General features: G+C 38.7%; 2 protein-coding genes across 2 annotated transcripts; one reads left to right on the top strand and one right to left on the bottom strand.

Moving 5' to 3' along the window:
• Positions 1 to 1417: 1417 nt before the first annotated feature.
• bcas2 (BCAS2 pre-mRNA processing factor) lies at positions 1418 to 6822 on the top strand. The gene is made up of 7 exons (XM_059333986.1): positions 1418 to 1628; positions 4338 to 4430; positions 4523 to 4593; positions 5529 to 5690; positions 5774 to 5824; positions 5917 to 5997; positions 6084 to 6822. Exons 1-7 carry the CDS (start codon positions 1536 to 1538, stop codon positions 6208 to 6210), a joined length of 678 nt encoding a protein of 225 aa, XP_059189969.1. The 5' UTR covers positions 1418 to 1535; the 3' UTR covers positions 6211 to 6822.
• A 723-nt stretch (positions 6823 to 7545) lies between these two features.
• Positions 7546 to 13474, bottom strand: otud3 (OTU deubiquitinase 3). The gene is made up of 8 exons (XM_059333985.1): positions 13333 to 13474; positions 11513 to 11803; positions 10663 to 10811; positions 10133 to 10245; positions 9898 to 10020; positions 9650 to 9782; positions 8608 to 8795; positions 7546 to 8356 (listed from the first exon to the last, which is right to left on the bottom strand). Exons 2-8 carry the CDS (start codon positions 11716 to 11718, stop codon positions 8192 to 8194), a joined length of 1077 nt encoding a protein of 358 aa, XP_059189968.1. The 5' UTR covers positions 11719 to 11803; positions 13333 to 13474; the 3' UTR covers positions 7546 to 8191.
• Positions 13475 to 16868: the final 3394 nt, after the last annotated feature.

The following is a 16868-nucleotide window of genomic DNA, read 5'->3' as shown; positions in this document are numbered from 1 at the left end:
ACCGTCCATAATCAGAGACTCATTCCACAAGTTAACAGGTGTCCTTCAGCTAATTTCAGGACATTCTGATGTAGTCCTGACAAATAAAAAGTAGATGTTTTATTTGCAATATTAAAGCTAATGCTATATAACTCTCATTACTTCCATTACATTTGTGCACAAATCCCTGGACCATCTGGAAAATCTACAAGATAACCTATCACTACTAGAACCAATCTGATCTGTACCAATCTCAATCTCATATATGAGATGTTAAAGGCATTTCACTTTGAATCAGGATTTCCCGAAATCAGTAGAGGGACACTGAGGATGTCTACTGTCTGAAGTAAAATAAGTCTCTGACAATGACCCCTTTGCCTGTAATTGTGATCTGACATTTAGAAGAAAAATAGCATATTATATGCTGCATGGGGCTCTGAATGACCTGAGTGAAGCAGCTGGACTGGGATTGTGTTGAGGAACCCACAATACACACAAGCAAACACATAGATACAAAAACAAATGTACCACACAGCTGAGGCCCAGGCTCAGCTCATCCCGCCCCCTTCAAAGTGGAGGCTGGCTTGACCGCAGTTAAACTGGTGTAGTGTACTGCTCAAGGATGCATCTTTGATAGTTACCCTTTAAAAGGTAATTAATATATTTATATTTTGGTGTTTCGTTTCAACTTGTCACATTCCATCACACTATAAAAATAATCATCTAAGTCATTTTTTTGTCAAAATTGTTTTTTTTTTGCGTAAATCATCTCCTCATGACGCCGGCCACCTATGGTAAAATCGCCTACATCCTCAGTTGATCAGATCATGTGATTTCACCCCTTTAAGATAATGGCCTATGTCAAGTGTGTGACTTAAGCGGGTTTATTATGCCTAAGTCAAAATAAAATGTGACTTTGGCAATTTTTTGAACATGCCTTTGTGACTTAAGCAAGATATGGTAATGCTTTATTTTAAAGGTGTCTACATAAGAGTGACATGAGCATGTCATAAACATGACATGGGATGTGTCATGAACATTAATGACACTTTGAAGTAACATTAACGCTCATGATACTTGTCATGTCATGTTTCTGACGGGCTTATGTAGACAGTGAAGTGTTACCATATCTTGCTTAAGTCACAAAGGCATGTTCAAAAAATTGCCTAAGAAATGTATTTCTCTTAATTTACAAAATTTAAACACAGTGGCATTGCTATGCCAATACAATAGCCATCCTTTATTAGATCCTTTTTGATTGAAATGATCAATAAATGTCATATTTTACACTTTTGGTGAAGTTTCCTGCAAAACTTGAAAAAATGAGTTAGGCGATTATTTTAACAGGGTGTCGATTTCCTTCATTATGCAGCAGTTACACTCCACTCCGCTAGATGTCACCAACAAAACCTCCCTTCTGGGGTTGTAAAGGATTTTATTTTGAAGGTCGAATCCGGAAATACTTATTTTCAGTCGGTTGGCTCGAGCAGGTCTTTTTTTAACCAAGAGATACACATTTCAAATCACACAAACTCAACAATACAGACTGCTAGAAGATGGCCGGAACGGCTTCAGTAGCTGGTGAAGTTTTCGTCGATGCTCTGCCATATTTTGACCAAGGTTACGATGCTGCAGGTGTCAGAGAAGCGGTGAGTAAATAGGGAGTTTGCTAACCGCGGCGTGTTAGCTAGCCATGCTTAACCCAGATGGACAAGACGCACTGTACAATTTGACGTCAATTGGACACTTTTTTGTATTAAAAGACATTTAGCGTGTCCCAGGTAATAATAGTGTCCACATCGCAATCATCAAAGACAAAACTCTTGTACGTTTGTTTCCTCTGAGATGTGTATATTGTCTGCCAATAGTTTGAATTAGCTTGTTGTAAGTTGCTTTGATTCTGCCAAAAATATCGTCACCCTGTTAAAATAATCGCCTAACTAAGTTTTGCAGGAAACACAAAAAAACTTAACCAAAAGTGTAACATATGACATATTGATCATTTCACTCAAAAAGGATGTAACAAAGGATGGCTATTGGCATAGTAATAACACTGTGTGTAAATTATGTAACTTAAGAGAACATGCCTTTGTGACTTAAGCAAGATATGGTAACACTTTATTTTGAAGGTGTCTACATAAGAGTCACACAAGCCTGTCAGAAACATGATATGACAAGTATCATGAGCATTAATGATACTTCAAAGTGTCATTAATGTCCATGACACATCCCATGTCATGTTTATGACACGCTCATGTCACTTTTATGTAGACACCTTAAAAATGTAGTGTTACCATATCTTTCTTCACTTTTTTCTTTTTTTTCTTTATCTTTCTTCACTCTTACAGGGGTAAAATCACATGATCTGATCAACTGAGGATGTAGGCGATTTTACCATAGGTGGCTGGCGTCATGAGGAGATGATTTAGGCAAAAAACAACAATTTTGACAAAAAGTGACTAAGGCGATTATTTTAACAGTGTGACGATGTATACTTTATGATTAGCTGATAGTTCTAACCACATCAAATCCATTAAGTATTAATGTGGTTGTGGTTACTGCAGAATACTTCAGGACAAGCTATAAGACTTTTCTTAAAGGTGCTAAATTACCCATCACCACACCTACAGTTGATAGTTGATGATGATGATGATGATGATGATGATGGAACTCTATTGTCACGAGTGACAGAAATTCGTTTTTGACAGGCCCATATAAAAAAACACTAAGAAACAAACAAACAAAAAACACAAAAATGTGAACAATCATGCTAAAAAGGAGGGGGGGGGGGCTGTTAAAAGCAACAGAGTGTTCATTTTTTGTTGTTCAGGGTGGTTATTGCAGAGGGGACGAAGGATTTTTTTGTATATGTTTTTCCTGCAGCTCTGCAGACTATTGTCAGGCAGATATTTTGAAATGCCATAGCAGAAGAAGCCCAGGTGTGACTTAAAAACATAGGTGATGGCCCTGTTCCATTTATATGTACCAGTAAGCAATGCTAGTCAAGTTAATGCACCTTTTATTAAGAGTTAGTTACACCTTTGTACTACAACTACAGACAGGATTGAGATAGTGTGGGTGAAATAAAAATGTTTACAACCTGCAATTATTAATGTCTCTTATCATACAGCCATTGCACACATTGCACCCACAATTCATTTATTTATATTCAGAATAGGTTGCTCAATATAGAATACTGTAAAAACACAACATTAACTATAGAAACACAGCCAGCTTTAGAAGCCAAACTGATGTTAGACTCTATGGTTAGATTACATCCCAGTAATATGAATTTCTAATACCCCCACAACAATGAGTGTCTTTGAAGCCCTGTTGTCAAAATTATTTTTGTTCTTCTTAAAACACAGCAGGCCAAAGATGACAGTCTCATTTGGTCTGTCATCAGGCCTTTTTTAGCTTGGACGCATCTGTCAGTCAGAAGTGGTTGCGTCACAGAAACTGAAAACCCTTTTCAGATTTGACAGGTGGTTTGACGCACTACAATATGTAGCCAGTGTTTGACTACCAATTGAAAGTGGTTGGTGCTTTTGTAAGTTGAGGTGTGACGCACATAAAACTCCCTCTCGCTTCTTTCCTTTGCCTACAAAGAACAGTTGCTCATTTAGAGGTTAATGACTTGGCTCACACCTGACTCCCTGAATAGACATCTTGAGGAAGTAGCATCCATGAAAGCAGCTTAAATTTGACAAAAGAATTGCAAAACGAAACATAAATCAAATTTTCTTGTGATTTTTGCTTGAAGAGAATGAATCTTTTATGGCCTCTCAATGATCTCTTCGATCTGGGTCTGAGGTCGTATGAAAATGTAAATAATTCTATTTGGACTGCATTTTGACAATTTTGACTCAGTATACAGGAACATTTTGTTCTTTTAAGTATTTACTGAAGAGTAAGCTCCGTGCTCCAGGGCTGTGAGCTGTAGGAGCTCCCCTCCTTCATTTTGGAGAGTAAAACCTGAAAGGAAAAACCGTCCACTTGGACTCAAGGATGAACTGATTAAAAATTATTTGTGCTGAAAGGGCCACTTCCGTTTTCCATAACAAGGTGACACAGCACTAAGTGCGCCTTTAACCAGAGAATGAAAACAGCTTTTAGTCTTCTATTGGCTAAAACACAGACTCTCTCACAGACCTCCTCCACATATTATTGCCCATGTTAGCTCTGAATGTTATTTCAAATGCTTTTCCATTCAGCCAAAAGAAAGCATTATGGGGAAACAGAAAATATGTTTACCTGAAACCTGCCCAAAATCTGCTGTACCATAGTATAAATGGATAAAAGTTCATTTCTTGCAGTGCTCTCTCTCTGTAAAACAACATATATATTTTGTCCTTAAGGCTGCAGCATTGGTGGAGGAGGAGACCAGAAGATACCGACCTACCAAGAACTACCTGAGCTACCTGCCCACACCCGACTTCTCCACTTTTGAGGTGAAAAACTCCTCAGACCTCTGAAACCTTTTTCACTGCTTCAGCCAGTGTGACAGAAATAACAGCATATCTTATTTCTTTTCGCCCATTAGACAGAAATAATGAGGAATGAATTTGAGCGGCTGGCGGCTCGGCAGCCCATGGACCTCCTGAGCATGAAGAGGTAAACCCTCCACACTGTGTTCATACTTAGAGCAGCAGAACACCTGAATCAACAGCCTGCATGTCTCTATGGGCCCCTAATGCATATACAGAGAGACATGCAAAAATACTGCTGCATCCAGCAATATGATGATGATGGTTAAGCAGAAAGTTGTACCTTTTTTTCCTCCTTTGTCTCAGAGAAAGAGTTATACATGCATATCATTAAAATACATTACTGAGGGAAGTTCTGCAATAATTCCCAGAAGTCAAACTGATGTTTAAAAAGTAAACTTAATCATGTAACAAACCAAAGAGTGAATAGTTATTGTAAACGAGCCAAGAAGTTACAAAACTAGTCCCTAGATATATTTGTGCTGCCATTGTGTGTGGGTGTGGTAACCTGTAACTTCACACTAATAAACTAAATTAAAGCGGCAATTAAGGATTATTTTCATTATTAATGGTTCCACCAATGATTTACTCAAGTAATCATTTGGTTAAGAATGTCAGCAAATACCAAAGAAATGTTCCCAGAGCTCCCGTTGTGATGTCTTCAAAATGTATTTATTTTTTCCCAACTATAGTACAAAAATCCAGAGATATTAATTGTTCTATCACAGCAGACTAAACGCTTGGAGGATGGTACCTGTGAATTTTAACTATTCCTTTTTAAGCAAAAGTATTAACAGGGTTTCCATGGGTTCTTCAAGTCCTTGCACATTTGAAGTTAAAGTTTTTGAAACTGGACATAAATAGACACAGGTCATTGAATGTGTTTGAATGTATGTTTTGTTTTGGGTCCTTGAATCTGTATAGAATTGATGAATGTAAAAATAAGCTTTTGCTGCACTCGCAACGCCACTTCATTTCAAATAAAATCAGAGTATTTTTTTATATTATCACTTTTGCTCTGTGGCTCCAAATGTTAATTAATTGACTTGTTTTCCTGTGGAGATATGAGCTGCCAGCTCCATCATCAGGACAGAAGAATGACATTACAGCATGGCAGGAATGTGTCAACAACTCCATGGCCCAGCTGGAGCACCAGGCAGTCCGCATTGAGAACCTGGAGCTCATGTCGCAGTATGGAACCAACGCATGGAAAGTCTACAATGAGTATGTGACCGCAGCTGTTTCTTACACGCATTAACTTTCAGTTTAATCAGTCCAAAGACTTTTAACGTTTTCTTGTCTTTCAGTAACTTGGCCTTCATGATTGAGATCGCGCAAAAGGAACTTCAGAAATTCAGGTGACCAATCACTGGAACATTGGTGCTGTATTAAAAGTGTTACTCAAAAAAAGTTTTCTTATGTTTACCACTTAATTCTTTTTGCAACATAGGAAACAAATTCAAGATTTAAACTGGCAGCGTAAGAACGATCAGTTAGCAGGAGGAGCCAAACTACGAGAACTGGAATCAAAGTATGTTGTTTGAAGTGTTTTTACCTCTTTACATCTCTGGAGTATGTGTTTTCCTCTGCCCTAACATCTGTTTTGTCCCTCCACAGCTGGGTGTCTCTGGTCAGCAAGAACTATGAGATTGAGCGGGCCATCGTCCAGCTGGAGAACGAAGTGACTCAGCTCAGACAACAGCAGGGGGACGAGAACAAGGAGAACATCCGGCAGGATTTCTAGAGCAGCTTTCAGCCTTGCAGCACTGATCTACTAACTCATGATCTCAGTCAGAAAGACATCATGTTTTATTAGCTGACTGCACTAAGAAGCAACCTGAGGAGAGAAAGTCACATGTATGGAGAAGACTCAATGTGAAACTGCAACATCAACAACACAAAACAGTGTTGGATTGTGGTGTAAAGGAGCTTTTTAGACTCTACATTTTTTTTCAGGGATCAAAGATGTTTAAAGTGAGATTATGTATGGTTTGCTACAAAATAGACATTCATCTTTTAAGAGTGTAATTCCAACTTTGCTCGACAAATTGTTTATGGTGGCTAACGCTAATATAGCAAACATCAGATTGATATTGTTTTGAATCAGTTTTCTGGCTTCAAGATATTTTCTTGATGTGCTAATGTTATACTAGCATTTAACATTTTATAAAATGCCACAAGTGAAATTATCCAGCAGAAGTTACATAATCTCACTTTAAAGTGTCATTTATACCAGCATGTAGGTTTCAGTTTCCGAGGCTACCAACACGATTGTTTAGGATCAAGTGTAAATAGTTTCTCAAGTCCGTCATGTAATTATTTTTATGCTGTTTTAATAAAATGAACATTTCTTATATTTGCTATTGTCTCGATTTGACTTTTTATCAAATATCACAATTCTTTTGGAAATTACTTGAAATCCATTGCCTCTGTCCAGTCTCTCTATACCTTTATGCAACAGGACAGTTTATTGCATGAAGATACAGTATATTCATATACACGTCCCACTCCAAATGTGATAACCAGGTGGCCTCTGACGGACAGAATTATAGAGTTGGTTCCAGCTTCGATTCCTCCCAAGTTCTCATTTCCACCGGCAGTACTGGCAGGACATCACATTCAACTGCAGCTCGAGTTTGTGTGATATCATGGATTTTTTTCTCATGAGGTAATTCTATAAAACCTTATTTGTCAAATTATCAACCTGCCAAGCAATGAATACTCAATGTCTGTCAAAAAAAACACCACTGTTAAACATTGTATTGTGTGCATCCAGACCAGACAGAGCTATCAGACGTATAGTGCTGCTGCAGGTATTCCCAATGGTGAGGCTTTTAATCATTCATCTCTTAGTTAATAATTAAACTATAACTAACTGTTAAACCAAGCAAGACAAAGTCAAATATATCTCCAATTGGAATAAGTCAGTCAAATATTTAACTTGATGTTAACAATGTAAACATCATGTGACGTTGAACATGAGGCTGCTACTTACGTCTGTTTATGAGGAGTTTGCTGTTTTGAGGTTATTTTCTGAAACTTAATTTAAAAAACGGAAATAAATAACCTCACTAATATCAGTAAACATGTAGCAAGATGAAAATGTACTTCGACTAATGTACCTCTAATTTAAAAAACACAAAAACATGTCACCCTGGATAATATCTAATATATTATCTGGTGAACAAAATGAGTAAATTATCATTTATTATTGTTTATTGCCACATTCCTTACACATTGTGCATAACAATCATTCATCTGCTGCTCTCCCTTTACTTCCTCCTTTGCTCAGATTGAACAAGTGTAACGATCTGAATAAACTCAATCTGTGGCAAATCAAAAAAGCCCTGCTGCACGAGATTATCTGCATGGTTGTCATGAAAAGCCAAATGTCCAGCATAGAAAGGAAGCGTGGTAGGTAGACCAGATGTGAGGAGTTTCTGCGTACACCGACACCAACCAGGGATCGACCTCAATCAAAACCCAACAAAAACACTGAAGGTCATGCTCTTTCACTCTCTGTCTCTTACAACTTTCACTCATCTCTCATACACACACACACACACACAGAAGTTTGCAGGCACCGTTATCTGTTTGCAAAGAAACTATAGGGTTCTCTTTAGGAAAAGTCATCCACTGTGACTGAATCAAATCTGGCTATGTGCAAAACAGCGTCAGCCACCAGTAGCTAGAGTAGCAGTAGGTAATTTTGGCCATGCTCCAGTCTATATACTGAGAGTGTTGAGAGCTGGTACTAAAGTAACAGTATCTGGCAGGTTCTGGTTCTGGTCCTGGCTTCCTTTACTCTGGAGAAACTTCTGCCGATGCCTATCTTCCTGACGCTTCTTCTTCTCCTGCCGTTGCTGCTCCTTCCTCTGCTTGTTAGATACCTGAGTGTGACCAAAAAACAAAAATGAACTCAATATACTGTAATGAAGTGTGTTTTCACGTCAAATATTTGTTTTCTTATAATATCAACCAGTCAATCAAATCTGTTCCTGAGTAAAAATGCTCCAATCTGTCTACATGCAGTGGCATGATCGCTGGTCATCTTTTAAGAGAAAAACCTGAAATGTAAAATAAAAATGGCCTTGACTTGCAATTAATATGGCCAGACAGGCTATGTAATTAGGGAGTCTACCTTTGGTTTTTGCACATTGCTGCCCTCTGCTGGTGGTTTGTGATCACTGCAGTCTGCAGCAGCATCTCTGCAGGATGAGCAGGATCCTGAGGCACACTGGCCCTGGCAGGACTGGCCCAGCACAGAGCCGACAAGCCATTCAGCATTGATGGTAGCCGCACTCAGCTGAAGCAGGTTCTCTTCATCACCTGAAGCAGCAAGAACACACAAATGAACACATGAATAGAACCGGCCAGTGTGATCTGATCATTACTGCAAAATACTTGGGGAGAATTTAATTGTTTTTCAACCTGGTCCCTATTTTCCTATGTTTTTTTGTCAAAGCGACTAATGGGGATATGTTTTTTTAAATTAGCAGCCATGAAACAAGCAACAGTGTAATCGCACGGGGCAACAATGCACTCAAAGTGTTTGTTTTGCCTCTGACAGGCTCAGGTTGTTATTACAACTGTCTGACAAGATTATGGAAACACGGAGAAGTTACTGTTACCCTGCCATGCTTTTGTGTGTACTGACAACACAGTCAACACACTAACTTTAGTTAATAACATTAGCCTGCCTCTGCTCTGTCTGCAGTGTGTCTCTCCACTCTTGGAACAGCGTTTCTCTTTAGAAGAAAGTGCTTTGGTACAAGGTTTTTTTTCTCCTCCTTGGCTGGCATTGGAAAATCCTAGTCAAAATCTTCACTGCAGATCCAATGGTCTGCAAGGCGCAGTGTATGGACGTGGGGATCCATTTGGAGCACAACTAGCCACAGCTCCAACTTCTGTATCCACTTCTGAAGGTAGTCTACGAAATTAAAATTCAAAACTCATCTCTATTAATCACTTACATGCAAAAACATGGGGGAGTAGGGTCCAGGTTTAAAATACTGTATTCCCCTTAAATTATAGAATGACACGTTTATGGGATCAATTGAAGACTTGGCTTAATATACGAGTTTGAGTGCATGCTGGTTATGAAGTCTGTAATAAAGTTGATTCTCTTTTGCCCTGACAGTCTAATTCTCCCCACAGCTAATGAATCAAGTGCAGCCTCTGACCCTGGATTCCTCGATTCTTAATGGAGCTCAGGATCACGTTGTCCTCCTCTGAGGCTGTGGGAGAAGGATTTTTCCGTCTGTCCCTCTGACCGTCCCCGAACTCCCGCTGCTGGCCTTGTGAATTCTGCAGATTCTGTGAGCAGCGAGAAAACATCAGAGACACATCAGTAAAGGGTGCCTCAATGGGTGTAAACACATGGAATTTACTGAAATGCTAAGCCATGGATTGATCATTTTATATTCTATACCTCTATGCGGAGCTGAGCAGGACTCTCAGAGTTGTCTCCAGTCCGCCTCACACTGTCATAATGATCTCCATAACGGTAGGCAATGTGTAGCTCTCGGCAGGCCTGCTTCTCTGCACCATTTATCTGCAATGACAACAAAACATATAAACTGAGTGCTGTCCTAAAAGGGAGTTAAATTATATCATTGGATTATTAGACATAATTTGGAAGTCTTTGCCTCTGCTTCTACACCTACCTCCCAGAGCGGTGTGTTGAGCTGATGGATAACCACTTTCACCTGTTGACTGCGAGCAAAAGCCACAATAGCATCATTGCCAGCAAACGTACCGGGCTGAGAGAGGTTCGACACTGGTTGGAAAGAAACAAAAATAATTACTCACAATATAATCTTAAGCAGACATTTTTTCATGAACTCATTATGGTATCATTGCAGCAGATATCCAGTATGTCTCTTAAAACACTATCATGTTTCACTATCACAGCTTTTTCAGAGTAAAATTCAAGCAATTTTTTTTCTTTACTCCTGTGTTTTATCTTGCAACTGACAAACAGTAAGCATTTGTCACACCACTGCAAACAGAACTGAGGGCCACCAGGGGTCACTGCATTGTTGCTGGTCAAAATTGTCTCCTTCTGAAATCAATGGACTTCCCATGTACAGTAATATGACAGATAGTAAATTATGATTGAGGCATTAGTAAAAGCCTCCAATTTGATTTTACTCTGTTGATTTAATCAGTGCTTTCCACTGGGTAATTTTCTTACAGTGCTGCGCAAAGGGAACATCATCCTCAACAAAGGGCTCAAAGTCTTGTCGATGGGACATCATATACTGGACAGTCTCCTGACGAAGCCGCAGATGACCCCTGGAGTGACCCTCTAGCTGGTCGCCTAGAGCTCTGAACAGGCAGTTCCTGCGCGAAACACAGACAGGGAAGATACAGGATTGCTTGTGGTTAAATTAATAAGTATCAAGGGTCTTAGTTCCAGTGTGAAGGTTATGTTATGTTTAAATCAAAGGCTTATATTCCACTGGTGTATTCATTAGAGTTGGCATTAGCCGGCAAGTTTCTGGGTCTTGGCCAATAACAACGCCTGCAAATCACAAGGCTCCCAGACCTTCTGCCCAGTAGTAAACATGACTGATAGATGCAAGACTGTATTGTAAATCGATTAAATTCCAATCTCGATTTTTCAATAAGCTAGAGAGATCTAAAGGCATTTTCCCTTGTTTTTTTCCCCAGTTGTAAACAACACTATACTGCTGATATTGTCATTTGGGGTAGACAAATCATCTTTCATCAAAGACGAGGATTGTCAAATTACGGCTCTGGTGACATTTGCCTCTACTGTGCAGCCACCATGCAGCCACAGTACTTTGCAATTTACTGTACATTATTATTGACTGTGGGCTGGGGAGATGTAGGCACTGAGGTTGAAGACATTATGTTCCAAGGCATCCTTGTTACTCATGATGAGACAGCTGTCTCCAGCTTGAAGCTTTCTGTACATAATACGATTTGAGAGTCACATGTCGCAGCATCAGTGATGGTAAAGGACAACACAGAGGGAGGCAAATCACAGCTTGCCCTTACAATCTTTTTCTGGCTCTTACCCATCTCCAGGCACTTCTCTCAGCTTGAGCCCAAGGGCCTGGAGCTGATTGGAGAAACTGACAAACTCTGCTCCTTCATCACCATCCTGAGGCCTGTTCTTGCGGTCCTTTACGATGGCCCTGCGTGCTGCCCGCTCATCCCTCTTGCGTTCTAGTTCACTCTTCTTGTTGCTCCGTACAGGTTTCGGTGTTTGCTTCCTAGACATGTTGGCTACAGTCGTTTCTGCGGGCCTACAACACCAAAGTATGTCTTCTTACCGGAATTAGCTGGCTTCAACCTCTGCCAAACATCTGAAAAGAATGTATAAATATACAAACATTCAGGGAGTTTTAAAAAAATGTAAAGGGATGTTATTGTTGTTACTTGGAATATCACAATATAAAAAGGTTGCCATTTCAGCAAAATAATCTTCTTAAAAGCTGTAATTTAAAAGAGATAAACATCCCATCAGAGTCTGTCTGATGTAGGGGATCCAGTGTGGAAAAATGCCTAGAAGAATTGATGCTGGTTTGAAGGCAAAGAGTGATCACAACAAATACTGATTTAATAAAAAATAAACTATTATCATTTCTATTTTGGAAAGCATTCTTATTTTACAGCATTTTTTCCACACCTGCGTAAACATTTTGCATAGTACTGTTTATTCTGTATATATCAAAACAACCAATCCAAGATAACACTGGGGGAAAAATAATATTATCTCGGATTGGTTGTTTTGATGTCTGAGTAACAAAATAACGTCAGCTTAGTAAAGTGATATTTGGGGTACATTTTTAAATTAAAGACTGCATCCAACACTAAGGGAAAACATCTTACAATGGATTCTGTCACACTTTTTGAATTTTTTTTAGATAAAAAGTCATACTAACTGTGCTGAAACAATAGAAGGGTTAACGTCAACTGTAATATCGTCACACTGTTAAAATAATCGCCTAAGTCATTTTTTTTGTCAAAATTGTTTTTTTTTTTGCCTAAATCATCTCCTCATGACGCCGGCCACCTATGGTAAAACCGCCTACACCCTCAGTTGATCAGATCATGTGTTTTACCCCTTTAAGATAATGGCCTATGGCAAGTGTGTGACTTAAGCTGATTTATTATGCCTAAATCAAAATAAAATGTATTGCCCTCATCATCAATCATTTCACTCAAAAAACAAAGGATGGCTATTGGCATATTAATAACACTGTGTGTAAATTATGTAACTTAAGATAAATAAACGACTTAGGAAATTTTGTGAACATGCCTTTGTGACTTAAGCAAGATATGGTAACACTTTATTTTGAAGGTGTCTACATAAGAGTCACACAAGCCTGTCAGAAACATGATATGACAAGTGTCATGAGCATTAATGTTACTTCAAAGTGTCATTAATGTTCATGACACATCCCATGTCATGTTTATGACACGCTCATGTCACTCAATACATGTCATATGTTACACTTTTAGTGAAGTTTTTTGTGTTTCCTTCAAAACTTGAAAAAAATTAGTTAGGCGACTATTGTAACAGGGTGATGATATGTTAACGTCCCTTTACAGTTTGATACGTTATTACTGAAGCCACATCAATCAACAATTAGACAATGTCCGTTATATAGCTAGTTAACGTTAACTGGTTCATAGCACAGTACTTACTAGTACTAAGTAACGCTACTTGTTAGCTAACACAAACGGAGCTGTTAGCTAACATGAAGTTCGGCAGCTAGCTAGCTAGCACTCTACGACTGGATATTACATAACAACTCATATCTTCCAGCTTGTAGCATTCATTACGTAGTAAACAACTAGATAACGTAGTACGTAACAGATTAATGCTTACCTTCAACGAGCCGCGTTCTACAAGGTATGGCTATGTTCCGTTTTATTTTATTTTAGGCTCAGACGAGGATTGTAGTGATTGTCCGCTGTTGTTTACAACTGATGTTCCGCATACGTATGCCCGTGTGCGTCAAAACGTACGGAAGGGGAAATGGGTCAAACAGCATGCAGACGACTCTATCGACTGACTACAACGAAACAATATTAATAAACACGTTTTGACAAGTTTTAAAGAGGTATTAGTAGGAATGATGTGATTTGGATAAGTACCAGTAGGCACCAATCTATGAGGATATTAAGCTAATGAATTAAGCAATCACTTCAACAGCTTGATGGATCTACGTATCTATCTATCTATCTATCTATCTATCTATCTATCTATCTATCTATCTATCTATCTATCTATCTATCTATATGTCTGTCTGTCTGTCTGTCTGTCTGTCTGATAGTTGTCACAAGTCAAAAAGCTCTGAGTCATCGTATATTGCAGACTGTGACTCAGGACAAAGTAGGAGGTTGAGTTACACTTTTGAAAGAAACATTGCTTATGAAAATCCCTCCACTCTCAGCTCTCCTCAACTCTTAGAAAAATCTACTCACCACCAACTCCTTCTGATGACTCCACACAGTTGGTGAAAAAAAATGTGGGGGAGGAGTGGGCAGAGAGGCAATAAACAGGATACTCACTATGTAAAAAGACCAGCAGACACACTGAGATGAAAAAATAGCCTCCAGACATAAAACTGCATCAGAAAACAGAAGGAAGCAGTAAGACTATTCTATTTCCTAAAATTTAAAAAAAATACACATTTACATCAAAGCAGCTGGTGTAACAGAAACCGGACATGCATCTGCAGTTGTCAGTTGGTGTGTGTTTTTTATATAGAACACAGTGAGTGATGGCAATGTGTGCCAACAGATGTAATGGCCCGAAGGCTAGCCATGTATTTGTGCATGTGCAGCAATTAGCGTCAGTCACCTGAGTGGAACAGAGGACTGGTCAGCCAAGCATGGACAACATATAATTTGTAGTTTATACAAGTACAGTGTGTGTGTGTGTGTGTGTGTGTGTGTGTGTATGTGTGTAGGTGTGTGTGTGTGTGTGTGTGTGTGTGTGTGTTTGAGAGAGAGAAAGAGAGAGAGAGAGAGAGAGAGAGAGAGAGAGAGAGAGAGAGAGTCGTTTTTGACCTGATATCAGGCTAAAATAGTACATGATGTTGTGCCATTATGCCTATTATTTTAAAAAATGTCACATTTCTGACTGACTCTCTTTTTTTTAAAGACACTTACAATCTTTGTCAGCTTCACTGACTTGCTCAAGAGTTTCCCTGACATTACACAAGGTTATTTATAAGGTTGGGCAGTAGCAAATTCCATGTAATCAAGATTATGTAATCAGATTACAAAAAATAACCCTAACCTTAACCTAACTATCAGATCATAATACTTTTGAAGAAAAAAATCAAAGTATAGTTTCTCTGTCAGGGATTACTTGGTTACATCTTTGATGAAGTGGCAATGCCACTTGACAGATGAATATTTGAAATAGGCATTCCTTTTGCATTACAGTAGCTCTAGCTGTCTTCTTTCTATGGTTGTGATTAAGAAATGTCAGCAACAAAACTTAAACACACTAAAACAATACAGTACTCCTGTAGATGCGTATGCTTGTTTCTTAGGGTAATTTGATTTGAGCTGCTGTAAATGCTGAATATGTAAAATGCATTTTATTTGCATTGAAAATGATTTGAGATGTTTAAGGAAAAAATATTATTTGTAAAACTTAGATTTTTGTGTTTAATATAAAGTTCAATATTTTCACTGCTTGATTTTGAAGTAATCCAAAAGTATTCAGATTAGATTACTTTTTGTAATCCAATTATTAAATTAGTAGTTACAAAAAATGCTGTGTAATTGTATTCAGAAATTGACTGTATTTCAAAATAATCTGACCCAGCCCTCATTACTTATATAATAACACCAGTAAAACTATATGGTTATGAAACATAAGGCCTCCTCTTCACCTGTGCTAATCTCCAACATGAAAAAATATATCAGTACACTAAGACTTCTGAGATCCTTCTAATGGTGAAAACTAGATTATCCCAAACCATCCAACTGTACAGCACATAGACAGAATTATTATATATTTCAGTTTACTAGCTGACCTCTTCCAGTGTAGCACTACATTGGATTTAAATACCTTGGCTGATCCACAGGAGGTAGACAAAACCACTGTAGATACACTTAAGAAAATGACTTTAAAGGGTCAGTTCACTCAATTCGCAAAACAACTCAGATAGTCAACAGCAATGTAAATCTCCAGAAGGTCATTATGATTCCTGAGGCCCTTGATATGTTAATAGTTTTACTGTTTGGTTACATTTTTTGTTAACTCTCATTGTGTTTGTTGCAGCACTCACACTGTAATAGTGATTGTTGTGGTTTCAAGTCATTTTACTATCAAATGTTTACATTAGCCCCATTCTACCCCCTGTAGATTTTAATTAGAGCGTGCTACACTGGGGCCCAGCCTGGCGGTGTTTCTTCACTGGGGGGAGGTCCAAGTGAAATAACAGTGTGCCTGTGGGTGATAACAGCAGATGTTTTCAAGTCTGTACCAGCTAAGGGCACTTATATAAACAAAACCACAAGACTGGTTATTGATTATTTGGTTAATGTGTTTCCATTTTAGTAGTTAGTATTTTTACATGCATGTTAAATGTTATGGTTTTCACAAGAGTTTAGAAAATGTATGTAGCAGGTGGTCGATGCATGCTGCTATAGGGTCGCTGTCCGTGGTGCTGAAACAATGTACGTCAATGTTCATTGTACTGTTCCCATCAACCTGCTGGATTTTTGTTGTTGTTGGTACAATTCTTCCTGATGCTTATCACATAATTGTCACAATATCACATAATATTATATTATCTTTGCAGTCAGTGATCATTGTTTCATTTTGACCAGAGAAACGTTTTTCTAGGAAAGCACCTGAAATTCCACAAACAGATTTAGAGTGTGGAATTTGTTAGATTTATTTATTTTTTAAATAAAAAAACTCACTTTGGAGGTGAAATAAACAGCATAGTAAGAGTAGAAACAGAAGGAATGGTGCAGAATCAGAAAGTGAAGAGCTGCAATGTCTGGATGAGAAACAGAAAGCAAGGGCGTCTGTGTGTGTGATGTGTTTGTGTATGCATATGTGTGTATGTGTGTGTGTGATAGTGGCGGTATTGAGGGGTTAAAGGGGTTAAGCCTCTGGAAAAAAAGGAGGTTAAATCATCATGAAGAGTGCCATTCTTGAAGCCCTCCAGTGCATCTGCAGGTATCCACTATAAATAATGAGCCTATAGGCCGGTGCCACAAAGGCAGTTTGCAGTTCTCCGTTCTCATACCGCCCACTATATTCTCTCTCTCTCTCTCTCTCTCTCTCTCTCTCTCTCTCTCTAACACGCGCGCGTGCACACAGACGCACGCACACGCACTAGAGGTGGGAGTGGATGCTCGTGTAGCTGCTGGAAGCCAGGATGGGATAAT

Source organism: Centropristis striata, chromosome 5, assembly GCF_030273125.1.
Source record: "Centropristis striata isolate RG_2023a ecotype Rhode Island chromosome 5, C.striata_1.0, whole genome shotgun sequence".
NCBI classification, from domain to species: Eukaryota; Metazoa; Chordata; class Actinopteri; order Perciformes; family Serranidae; genus Centropristis; species Centropristis striata.
The sequence above is the reverse complement of the archived record's forward strand: the minus strand, read 5'-3'. Positions and strand labels throughout refer to the sequence as shown.

Excerpts from the sequence above, each read along its gene's own strand:
- bcas2 (XM_059333986.1), top strand. The coding sequence starts at position 1,536 with ATGGCCGGAACGGCTTCAGTAGCTGGTGAAGTTTTCGTCGATGCTCTG. Across the intron at positions 1,629-4,337 it reads CTGCAGGTGTCAGAGAAGCG|GCTGCAGCATTGGTGGAGGA; the intron begins GTGAGTAAATAG and ends TTTGTCCTTAAG. Across the intron at positions 5,998-6,083 it reads CTACGAGAACTGGAATCAAA|CTGGGTGTCTCTGGTCAGCA; the intron begins GTATGTTGTTTG and ends GTCCCTCCACAG.
- otud3 (XM_059333985.1), bottom strand. The coding sequence starts at position 11,718 with ATGTCTAGGAAGCAAACACCGAAACCTGTACGGAGCAACAAGAAGAGT. Across the intron at positions 10,246-10,662 it reads TGTTCCCTTTGCGCAGCACT|TGTCGAACCTCTCTCAGCCC; the intron begins GTAAGAAAATTA and ends CTTTCCAACCAG. Across the intron at positions 8,357-8,607 it reads GCAATGTGCAAAAACCAAAG|GTATCTAACAAGCAGAGGAA; the intron begins GTAGACTCCCTA and ends GGTCACACTCAG.